At 32.8% G+C, this 12,933-nt stretch overlaps 1 protein-coding gene across 1 annotated transcript in view; it reads right to left on the bottom strand.

Annotated features, from left to right (window-relative positions):
* The window catches only part of LOC145691765 (uncharacterized), a 69,240-nt gene extending 56,683 nt beyond the window's left edge, over nt 1-12,557 (bottom strand). Inside the window, exon 1 of the mRNA XM_081767079.1 lies at nt 12,311-12,557. Within this exon, the coding sequence (XP_081623205.1) occupies nt 12,311-12,388 (78 nt within the window). The 5' untranslated portion in view covers nt 12,389-12,557. The remainder of the gene's footprint in view (nt 1-12,310) is intronic.
* Nucleotides 12,558-12,933: the final 376 nt, after the last annotated feature.

Genomic DNA, 12,933 nt, shown 5'->3' with positions numbered 1-12,933 from the left:
AAACCAGAAGTCGCGGTGGATTTCTACCTCATCCAATAATGAACAATAACAACAGAGCATACTTAAAGCTCGTCCTCTATAGCTACGCTAAATCGTTAAAGTAAAATAAGATTGACTATTCGGTTCTCATTCAGCATATACCAGAAAATAAGGGTCGTCGTCTGGAGGCGCACAGTTCTCCCAGTAGAATAAACTGCTCGGGATATTTCCTCTATCCAGTTACCTATTATGGCTTGTGCCGACGTCTTGTAATAATTTAGACGCCATTTGTGCAGGGTATTAAACCCACACAAATTATTTAAAAAAAAACTGTCATTATAATGGAATTTGGGTGAGAGCGTTAGAAATACAAAAAGCGTGGTGACGATAGTGATTTCAAACTTTTAATGTATTTTGCACAAATATCGCTAAATCCATTAGCACACAAATACGTAGAATGATTATATTCAAAATTACACTAGACTATAAAAAATGTAGTAACCCATACAGTAAATTCTCGTTATATAATCCATCGATGAATTACGCCAAATACTGTTAAATGTTCCCTTGAATCACTCGTAGTAATATCTTTTGCCACAGAATAAAAGTTATTTCTGGTAACACTTTTGGAAATATTAAATAAAAGCTTCACAATCACTGATATAATTACTTAGTCCGTCAAACATAGCCATAGAAATTGCAAACTTCATTCCTAGATAATTTTTAACACAAAAATAGATCATATAAGTATTCAATTTTGGCACCTATTCAACTCCATTTGAATATGTTAGTCACTTTCAAGAAAATATCATAAATACTTATCCAGGCTATATTAAAATATCAGAATTTACTAAATCACAAAACGTAATATGACAGAGTATCGGAACTTTCCATGATATTCCATCATTTACGACTAAATAATAGGAGCATGTGCTCTCGTCATTACATTCAATTTCCAATGACCAGAAGGTGGTCAGTTAACTACCTCCAGAAATAGTAGTTCCTATTTCAGCCACTCATTACAAGTGGCGCTAGTTTTAAATGATTTTTTTAATACTCACAACATGCTACAACATCCCACCCTCTGGGAAAAAATTGATATAATCAATTTTTTCTTAAATATTAAGATATATATTAATGTAAACAACACTAAACTTCCACTCGATTCAAACTTACTAAACTTAATATTAATAATTAAACTAAAAGAAAAAAATCCCCTATAATGACATTCATACAACTTTCACGCTAATCACTCTAACCATTCAAGTATTGTATACACCATTTAGTATTAAATGCATATATCTCAAAACATCTCAAACCATGCTATTATTTAATTACAGTTACAGATCTTATATTCTTCACTATTAGCAATTACAGTTATTATATTTGTCACTACTTAGAATTAGTTTTTATCTCTCTCATTTTAACAATTACATTTCGCTCTTTGAATAATTACAGGTATTACTAACCTCTTTTAACAATTACAGGCCTGTATTTTTTTAAAAATGACAATTTAAGTATTTCTTTTTTCTCTATACGGTTTGGTTAAACTCACATGAGTTTTTCTAATATCTTTAGGATTATCAAGATTTTCTACCAATATTGTATTGACCGTTAAGATAGTATTACCCGGGAAGGACCATTCCATATATTTGATAAGCTCTTATTTATCTGACCTGATAAAGATGATTGAATCTGTGACTTAATCAAAACTTTATCACCTACTTGATAATTAGTTTCGGTCCTGTTTTTGTCATATTTCTTTTTCCTTTTCAACCATGCACCTTCCATATTTTTTAATGGTTACCCAAATATCAGTTCTCTTATTTTTAATATCTGTTTCATCTATTCTCCAACAAACATCTAGGGGATCATTAACATTATAGTTAAAAACTAACTCCATAGGTGTAAACCCATGTTCGGAGTGTACAGAAGAATTTAATGAAAACTCAATTTCGTGTATAAATTTATCCCACAAATGTTGTTTATCATTTATATATATTCTCAAAGCCTGCTTAAAGCTTAAAATGTATCGTTCAGCCGCGTTGCTTGCACAATGGTAGGGTGAAATACATATATCCTTTATTCCTAAGCTATACAAGAAGTCTTTAAATACAGATGATCTAAATATACTGGCATTATCGTGTGCTATACCTGCCACGAACCCTCTTCGACACATTAATTTGAAAAGTTTATTAACAATAATCTGACTATTCAAATTAATTAAAGGTTCTAAAAACACGTATTTTGAAAAAGCGTCTACTATTATCAAACAGTATCTACCAGATCTCGAACGTGTAACAGATCCTATTGCATCTACATATATCCTAGAATTAACTCCTCGAATTAATTCTGATACCAATTGACCTATCTTCTTTCTATTATTACTTTTTGCCAGTTGACATTCCCTACAAGATCTCACGTATTCCTTAATCTCAGGTATAACACCCTCCCAGGTGAATCTAGAACACACTTTTCCTATACATTTATTAATACCACAATGTGCTCACGGCAAGGCTGGTTTATGATAGTATTCTATAATAGATTTAGTCAAAGCCTTAGGTAAATAAATTTTATAAGGATTGTGAACAGACCGACTTTTCTTACACAATATTCCATTGACCATTTTATATTCTGGTACATCTTCCTTTTTCTTAATCCTATTAACCTTTTCCGGATCTTGGCTTTTGGGCTATTTTTTAGATTTTCAGTAAAGCAGCTACTGTATCGTCACTATTTATCCTAGGATCATGGTTCATACATCATTCTCTTTAGAGTAGAGCTGGCTTTCCAATGGTACCACTTGCATGCTCATACCATATACCAGAAGCGGGAAAAATGTCAAAGTGAAAATTTCGGAGGGAAATTTTTTTTCTCGAACTTTGGCCCCCCCTGGACACCCCCTGTGTGATCGTAGCCATCAAAAAAATCTGATAAATAGTACTTAGTATACTGAATGTGTGTGCCAAATTTCAAGTTTCTATCTTGAATAGTAAGGACGGGAGACTTTTTATCAAAAATTCCCACAATGCCCCAAAGTACCATAAAACACTATGATCTCAGGGAAAAAAAATTCCTGAGACATCCCTAATTACCCTAGGACTATAACCGCTAATCATTTTCTTCAGAATAGAACTGTCTTTCAGGTGGTACCATTCACATGTCTCCATCATGTATCTAAGGCGGAAAATTCCTGAAAAAAGGAATTTTGGGGCAAATTTTCCCTTTTTTCAACTTTTGCCCCTCTGGACCCCCTGTTTTTACGCAGAAATCGGAAAAAACTTCTGGTAAATACTTCTCGGTGGACTGAATGTTTGTGCAAAATTTCAATCTTCTACGTGAAAAAATAGGCCCGCCAGAAAAAATTCCCTACCATGCCCCACTTTTACCCTATACACAAGTATATTTGGATAAAAATTCACTGAGACGGCCCTAATTACCCTAGAATAATAATTCGACCGTCGTTCTCTTCAGAATGGAACTACCTTTCCGACGGTATGACTCACGTGGTCCTATCATGTATGTAAGGCGGGAAAATGACGAAAAACGGGATTTTTGGGGTAAAAAATCCCTATTTTTACCCCTTTGCTCCTCTGATTCCCCCCCCCCTGTTTTAGCACTGACATCGAAACAAAAAAACTGGTACATACTACTCCGTGGACTGAATGTTTGTGCAAAATTTCAATCTTCTACGTAGAAAAATAAGCCCGCCAAAAATATTGAACATACGCTTAGAAAATGAGAAAAGAAATTTTTGACTTATGACGTCATCACCTCCTATGTCTGGACGCAGGACGGTCTGAAACCATACGTAATGTATTCTGCAAGGCCTCTGGACTTGGAAAACAAAAAAAACGGACGAAAAAGCTCAAATAGAAGAGAAATAACGCAATGTACCATAAAAAGTGCATATGGAACAAATTGTACCATAGGATCCCGAAGGGGTTAATAATACTTTTCATTTCCTGATCTGCATTTTGAAATTCTTCTATAGATTGTCTTGCAAAAGGCATACTCCAAATATTCACAAATAGCTTATTAATTATTTCTTCATTTAAAGTAGGATCCTCTATGAACTCTTCATAATCATTTTTATTGTGTAATCTAGAAATAAAATCACTCGGAATATTCAAAACGCTAGGTGTATGTTTCACTGTAAAACTAAATTGAAACAAACGATACAACAAACTACCATATGGCTTTAATCTTTTCAAATTACGCAACGCATAACTTAACCACATTTTATCTACTTTTAATTCAAAAGGTGCATGAGAGAGAAAAGTTTTAAATCGTTCCATACTTTCCACTACAGCCATTAATTCAAGCAGGAATATGGGTTTATTTACGTCATGTTTCCTCAAACGTCGACTATAAAACCCTACAGGAACTTCTTCCCCTTCTTCGTTTAATTGTGAGATCATGCCTCCTACTGAGGTTAGTGAGGCATCACTTGACAGGAAAAATCTCTTATTGAGGTCTGGTAATTTAAGTATTTCGTGACTTTCAAACATCATTTTAATATTACTCAAGGCAGCTTTCTGCTCATCTCCCCATCTAAATTCAACCTTCGGGCTCCTCAACTTATTCAAACGGTCCATAAGATCTTGAAAATTAGGAATAAACTTGGCAAAATACTGAAGAAATGAACATAAGCTAATTAGAGCTTTCCTATTCCTCGGAGAAGGTAATTTTTTAATTACTTCTATTCTAGATGGATCCATATAAATATGGCAATTTTCTATTATATGCCCCAAATAAGAAATATTTCGTTGAAAATGGGCTGCATTTATTGAAAGACAATGTAATGTTATTTTCTTTAAAAATCGTAAAAACTTCACTAAGGAGCTTTTTATGACTTTCAATGTCTGCAGTGTGAATTACTAAATCATCTGCATACCAGGTAACACCTTTATCCTTAAGATGATCCAACAATTTTGTGATTAACTTACTTAAAGCGAACGATCCGCTTGTTATACCGAAAGGGACATACCTATATTCGTATAACCCACGATGAGTAAGAAATGCAGTATATTTAATTCAGTCCTCATGTAACTTTATCACGTGATATGTATGATAAATATCTAATTTAGAAAAGTATTTACTATTGGATAGCTCGCTCATGATATCATCCATTCTCGGGGTATACTGAGAATTTAGTAATATTTTTTATTAATTTTTTGATAATTAACAATTAATCTCTTACTGCCATCTTTATTCCCCACCAAGAAACAGGGAGAGGCATATGCGCTATCACTTTCTCGAATAATATTCTGTTTCAATAGGTTATCCAATATTTTATCCATTTCCTTTTGTGCGACCCTGCTTATTGGATAAGCTTTTTCTCTTACAGGCTGGTCATCATTTAATATGATTTGATGACAAAAATTATTCACCTCTCCAACATGTTCTTCAAATATATCTTTAAATTGATTCACTAACTCATCTACATAAATTTGTAACCCACTATCTAACTCTAGAACTTCAGGGTCAACAAACTTTTGCCTAGTTCTTAACGAATCGCTACCATTAAGTTTAGCTTCCGTACTGACATTTAAAATAGAATCAGGGGACAAATGGTAAATTTCGTTTTCATTGAATGACCCTTCATGTGTTTCTCCTCTCTCAACTATTTGTAACCTTAGCCTCTCTTTATGCTTTCCTTTTTTTTCCTTTATCCATACCCTCCAAATGGTACTTTTCTCCTACATTCTCATTCCCCTTTTCTTCGGATGGAATGAACAACTTATTATGAAAACAATCAATGGGACCAAAACACATTAACGCATCTTCTTTTCTAATATGTGAGTTTGCTTGACTCAATTGATCAAATAAACGAATGGTCCTGTTTTCTTCAAAACCTAATACTAACCTATTACTTCCTAAATTAATAGTAACCTTCATTTGTTTTAACTCATTAACCCCTAATATAAACATTGGGTTTAGATGTTCTGCTAAATAAAATTTTATTCTATATACCCTATTCAGCAATTTCAGGGACAGAGCAACAGATTCTTTCAACGTGACATTTTTATTATCTACACCCCTACCAATAAACAAATCATCATTCACTTTGAATTTATTATTTAATGTGTTATTCTATTCTCTAAAAGCCCTAGCATTTACCAGGCTGATAGTTGAGCAAGTGTCTACACACCCTCTTAATCTTTTTCCTAATACAAAAGCCTCTACGAAGGTAGCAACATTGCCTTCCTTAGTAACCTGTCCATTGCTATGTACTCCTACACTCACGGTGTCATTCACAGTTTTACTTTTTCTATCATTATCTCTAGTATTTTCCCCCTTTTCTTGCCTATATCTTCCTTTACTCTTGCTTCCTCCTCCAACATTCGCATTCCTCTTATCTACTAATTGTAAACTATGCAACTTTCTAGATAAATTCAATGCTCTTTTCAAATTACACTTGCTAGCATAATGTGGTCCTCCACATTCAAAACATGAGACAGCTTTTTTCAATCCTTTCCTTTAAACATTTTCCTCACTTTCAGAAAATTTATTAATTGCCTTGTAAATACTTACATTCTTTAAATGAGTCACATACGAAAATAAGTCCCTTTCAAGTTCCTGTAAAGTATCTGGAACTCGAACCCCGTAAATATCTCTTATGAGTCGTGGATCTGCGCCACTCAATATAATTTCTTTCACATGAACCTCATTTAAGTTACCATGCAGTATTATATAACTATCTTTTACTTTTTCTACAAAGTGAATGGGATCTTGACCTACAGATTGTATCGTTTCAACATAATTACGAGATACAACTCTTCTTCCTAAGGAAGAACTTATATTTTTAAACACTTTGTGAGCAAGCATCAACCAATCATCACATTGTCTCATATATTCTAAAATCTTAGTACGCAAAATGCCTTTACTTTTATTTAAGGCAGCTATTACGATTGATTCATATGGATAAACATTACCCTTATTTAAACCCTGTACTTCCAGTAGAAATTCAAACAACAGCAAGTCATCGCTTCCGTCACAATAATTGATTCCTTGACTTAAATTATAAAAGGAATTATTAGCAACACCTATCGTAATTTTTCTCTAAATTAGTACTAAAAGGTCTAAATATATTTCCCACGTTTTGATTATTAGTAACAACTTGTTCATTCAATTTTGAAAGTCTTAAATCCTCAAAGCAGTGTAGTTCATTTCTTTGCGGTAATTCTTTGTATTCGTCAAAGAATTCAGCTGGTTCTTTATCGCAATGTAAAGTATTAAACATCTGATTTTCACATTCATTTAAGTCAAGTCTGTTTATATCGATATCAGGAGTAACTGACCTTGCGCACCTGTCTACTTGTCGTTCACGTTGTCTCCCTGATAACAAGTTACGTTCGTTGGAGCAAAGAGCGCCTCTAGGCATAATAAATGAATCACCTACCTCGTTATCCGGCTCATGTCCTTGTCTTTCCGAATAGCTGTCCACTGACCTTCTGAAGATTCCTGCGTCTCCATTCGAAAAATGATTTAATACTAACTGTGGAACACGTTCCACATGTTCTTCACTATAGGCCATATTCACTTTACTAATTATTATTATTAACCACAAACTTTATATTATCACTTTTCTTTTCTTCCACACAATCCAACCAGGTAATCACAGCCATTCACACACAGCACACTGTCGTAATAGCTCTCCTCTTCTCCCCACTCCAACAGCCAGACAAGACGAACCAATGACCAACATTTACGTATCTACCAAGGTGTAGCAAACTCCAACTGAAAGTTTTATGCCTAGTATTTTTTTACTTTTTTTTCTAACGAAAAATACTTGTTCACTATTCTTCCACCAAGCACAATTCAGACACTCCCATTTAAATTCCATTTATAATTAGGGATTGGAAATTGAACTTTTGTGCCGACGTCATGTAATAATTTAGACGCCGTTGGTGCAGGGTATTAAACCCACACAAATTATTTAAAAAAACTGTCATTATAATGGAATTTGGGTGAGAGCGTTAGAAATACAAAAAGCGTGGTGACGATAGTGATTTCAAACTTTTAATGTATTTTGCACAAATATCACTAAATCCATTAGCACACAAATACGTAGAATGATTATATTCAAAGCACACTAGACTATAAATAAATGTAGTAACCCATACAGTAAATTATCGTTATATAATCCATCGATGAATTACGCCAAATACTGTTAAATGTTCCCTTGAATCACTCGTAGTAATATCTTTTGTCACAGAATAAAAGTTATTTCTGGTAACACTTTTGGAAATATTAAATAAAAGCTTCACAATCACTGATATAATTACTTTGTCTATCAAACATAGCCATAGAAATTGCAAACTTCATTCCTAGATAATTTTAACACAAAAGTAGCTCATATAAGTATTCAAATTAGGCACCTATTCAACTCCATTTGATTATGTTAGTCACTTTCAAGAAAATATCATAAATACTTATCCAGGCTATATCAAAATATCAGAATTCACTAAATTACAAAAACGTGGATGACGGAGTCTCGGAACTTTCCATGATATTGCACCATTTACGACTAATAACAGGAGCATGTGCTCTCGTCGTTACATTCAATTTCCAATGACCAGAAGGTGGTCAGTTAACTACCTCCAGAAATAGTAGTTCCTATTTTAGCCACTCATTACAAGTGACGGTAGTTTTAAATGATTTTTTTATTATACTCACAACATGCTACAGGCTCTTTTCTTTTCTGAATAAGCTACTGCAGCAGGAAATTGCCAGGACTGTGTTCCATTTAATAATGGCTTTAAAATTCTTTACATTAACCACTACTTCTACCACAGAATATGTATTTCTGATGCGGTGGAGGTGATCTATTATGCCTTTCTCTATCGAAGAGAAAGCAATATTTAAGGTCATTAGACTGGTAAACTCCATGAACCGTACAGCATATTAGTCCACAACTATCCAGAAATGGCAAAGGGACATGATGTCCTTACTCAAATTGCGAGAACTATATCGGAGGCATTCCCATAATGTGATACATAATTTAATCAATGTTCACGTTGTTTAAAAATACAACGAAAGACGAATTATTGTTTATTTCAAAAAATATTTAAATTAGTTAACTTTACCGTGATATAGTCACCGAAGGATTTCTTTATTTTAATTTGGCTAGTGTAATTTGTATGTTCTGGTAGAATATATCGAAGCATTGGAAGTACATTTAGTATTCCTCCTGATTTCATTGTTACTAATTCATATTCTTCGAGTAGACGGATCATTTCCTGTAACACTGGATCACTGTAAGTGAAGGTTTGTCCTGCAATAAATCTCCATATACAATTGATAACAGGCGCGTGGAATACATGGTATATTGCAACTCCTCTCGATCCAGATTCCACACTTTTCTGTTGTAACATTCTTGTTAAACGTAATCCCTCGTCAGCAATAATCGATTCCGTGTTAGCCTTTCCGAATCCTAGTGTTCGAAATATTTTAAAGCTAAAACGTCTATGTTTCAGCCATACTTGTCCATTACGAAATGTAGGTGCAAGAAATGAACAATAAAAGGATCACACTTGTATAGTGGCAAGAAAGGCCTTGTTTAGAGTGCCACTGAATTTATTTGTTAAAAAGACAAATGAATAATTATTGATTTTAAGGGAAGAATGTTTGTTGTTAAATGGTTACTAAGTTGTGATATAAGATGATATTGTAAGTTGAATGTTTAGTGGAAGAATTGAGTATCTCAAGTGTCAGAAAGAACGATATAGTTACAGTCGTAAGTTGATACAAGGATTTATATGTAATGAGTATGGAATAAATAGATATGATTGGAAATACTGTTAATTCTAAATGTTAATAGAGATACGTATGAAGGCGTGTGCAACTGTTGTATGAATTAATGATATTAGAGTAATTTCAGAAGTCTAATCTGAAATAGTATATTTTCGGAACGTAACGTAACCTAATTCAAGTAGTAACAATTGGCGACGAGGATGGAAAGATGTACTAGAAGAAATGAATTCCAATAAACAAGAAGAAACTAAGAAAAACAGGACCACAGAAGATAAATGGGATGACAAGTATAACAAAAGAGTAAGAAAAGGATTGAACAGGGAACGAACCGAGTCGATGGAGGAAGACGGAGACGAAAAGGAAACTGAAGCGGATAGACTGATAGCAAGTGAGGAACAAAAACCAAAAGAGATGATGATGAAGAAGAAGAAGAAGAAGAAAAGAAAAAAAGCGGGGACGAAAGAACAAACCTGAAATGAAGACAGTGTATTTTACAATACAATGTCATTTAGAATTTCTCATAGAGATAAATTTAGTTTCCTAAAAGCGTTTCAATTAATGACATCGTCTTATGAAATTGTTTTCAACGAAGTGAATCTAACTTATGCCCATTATACTTTGTATGTCTGCAAATTGTTTAATAATTACAATATCCACATTTCAATTAAAATTAGTAAGGTTAGCTGTAGCAAATAAATATCGAAAAATATATAAGATGTCCTAATAATTATTTTTAACAGTCATCTCTTACTTATACCAGCGTGTTATAAAGAATATGTCATTCGACCTTAACAAGGGAACTAATGGCGAACAAACTCATGCAAGCAACTTTCATCTGGTTTTCGTTTCACCCAAATTTAAAACGATTATTTAAATGTTTTGTTTCGTAACTGCCTACAACAGTAAATATCTCAAATTACTTTTCTATAATGATTATTCAAACAAATAGAGATATACATCAAGACAAAATAACCTCCCTATTAAATATTGTGAAGAATACGATAATGAATTCTACATGTTTGATGGATTCTGTAGTCAAATTTTTGTTTGTGTTATCAAAACCGCATTAAATAATAAGTGGAATGAATGGAGACACTGGCTTGAAAATCAAATTTTAAATTTTTAAAAAAACGAATTTTAGAAATATTAGATTTTTTTTTTCAAATTAGATACATATTGTAGATAGACTGAATTTCTATATGCTGCATGATGCTCGTGAAATTTTAATCTTCTCTCCAAGCAATCATAAATATCCTAGGTGATGATGCTTGCTTTACATAGAGTGGAAATTGTTATTGTTATTGTATCCAGAACAAATTGAAATAATTTTGAACGATTGTTCTGCGTTTCTGATGAATCATGTCTTTTTATATGTGTATGTGTGTTAACAGTAGATATAAATGAAGACCAAATGAAATGATGATGATGGTTTTATAAATATGTAAAACTGACTAACAAATAAAATATTTCAAAATATAATTTAATTTGACCCGATCAATTGTATATCACTTCTAACTTAGAATTACTGTTGAAATGCTTGTGATACTAATTTATATCTCAAGAATTACATGACGACAATGTCTTGGAATGTAATGAAAATTTGCTATATCTAAAAAGATACATCGCCAAACCATGCTATCTTCAGAGTATTGTTATGTAGAACATATACCTACCAGTTTGGCACCTTGGGTTCGATCCCATGTGGGAATAAGTAGTCTCTCTTCTGCCTTGTTCCATTGCATCTCTTTTTATAATTGCCTCTAGCCCCTTCAAAATCAATAGTTATGAAAATCTGATGAGATACAGGGACTTAAATGTGATGCTGGCTACACCAAATACATCAATATTGAAACCAAGAATATGTTGAACCTTTACCTCCACACTTAAGTCCTGCGCCTTGATTAAGAAAGAAGACGACTGAAACAAAGTACGTTTCTAAAAATTTCCTCTTTTATGGTATTTCGGTTAGATCTTATATAGAGAAAATAAAGATAATCCAACGTGTCCCTTTCTAATTATATATTTACGCAACATCCATTATTATTTGTTGTTTCTTAAACGGACTCTCAAACGACTCTGGTGAAGCACCTGAACGAATTAAGTTACTTAAAACTGTCAGCCTATTTTTTGTTATTCTAGGGAGTGTGAAAAGTTACTTACAGTATTTACGCTTTGGGTATTTTGTCGAATTTCATGAAGGAGTTGCGGTACCTACCATCAGTAATAAATACCGCATAAACTTTGAATACAGACCTAAGTATACAATACAAGCAAGTCTTATTCTGAACATATGAAAAAAAGCTGAAGAACTTTAATCACGTTTCTCTCATTGTAAATTTTACATTATTCTAAACATACGAATAAAGAAATTATACAGGAACATATTATTCCAAACATATAAGAAAATGAAATGTTGGATAAGTTTCCGCCAATTATTAAAATACCTATTTTCCTAAACACGTGGGAAAAGTGTAAAAATTAAAGCGAGAGGTGTAAAACTTTAAAACTATTTTCTAATAGCATAAGTACAGGCTATTTTACACGTATGAAAATTATTAAAAAACATACTAACCTCCATTGTTTTTATAGCCATACTTGAAGATCGGAAGCATGTCCCGTCCTTCTCTTTTTGTATTTGTAAAAATATCATGAACGAACTGCTTTTTGGAGACAATTATTTGAATCAAACCAAATTGGTTGAACGTGACTTCTAAACCATATTTATTGCACACATAATTCACCACTTTATGCCAAGAACGAAATTTTACCCAAAGATAAAGAAAGTAGTAAGAGTTCCCCAGAATTGGAAGTGACATTGGTTCTGAAAGTTCAAAACAGATATGTAATTTTAATTAATTTCATTAATATAAACTATGAATTAAATTAATTAATAAGACAAATTTTAAATTGCAATGAGTAATTAAAGTATTAATATTATTAATAAATTTGATGTTATGTATAACATAAAGGACTCTTTGAAAATGAATTATGGATGGTAGATCAGTAAGCTAAACTGAAGTAGTTCTTCAACTCTTGAAACGTTGTGGACTAGTATATGATTTAAGGGGATCTGATACCTCTTCGCTTAGGTTTTTAACTCTCCATTTGATAACATGTAAAATTTAATATGGTAATTTCTAACAAAGTATTGCAGTTAATGACTTGAAATTTTTAATACAAACACACAAGAACCAT

The sequence above is a fragment of the Thermobia domestica genome, chromosome 8, assembly GCF_964235325.1.
Source record: "Thermobia domestica chromosome 8, izTheDome1.hap1.1, whole genome shotgun sequence".
NCBI classification, from domain to species: Eukaryota; Metazoa; Arthropoda; class Insecta; order Zygentoma; family Lepismatidae; genus Thermobia; species Thermobia domestica.
This window is presented reverse-complemented; position numbering and strand designations above follow the sequence as displayed.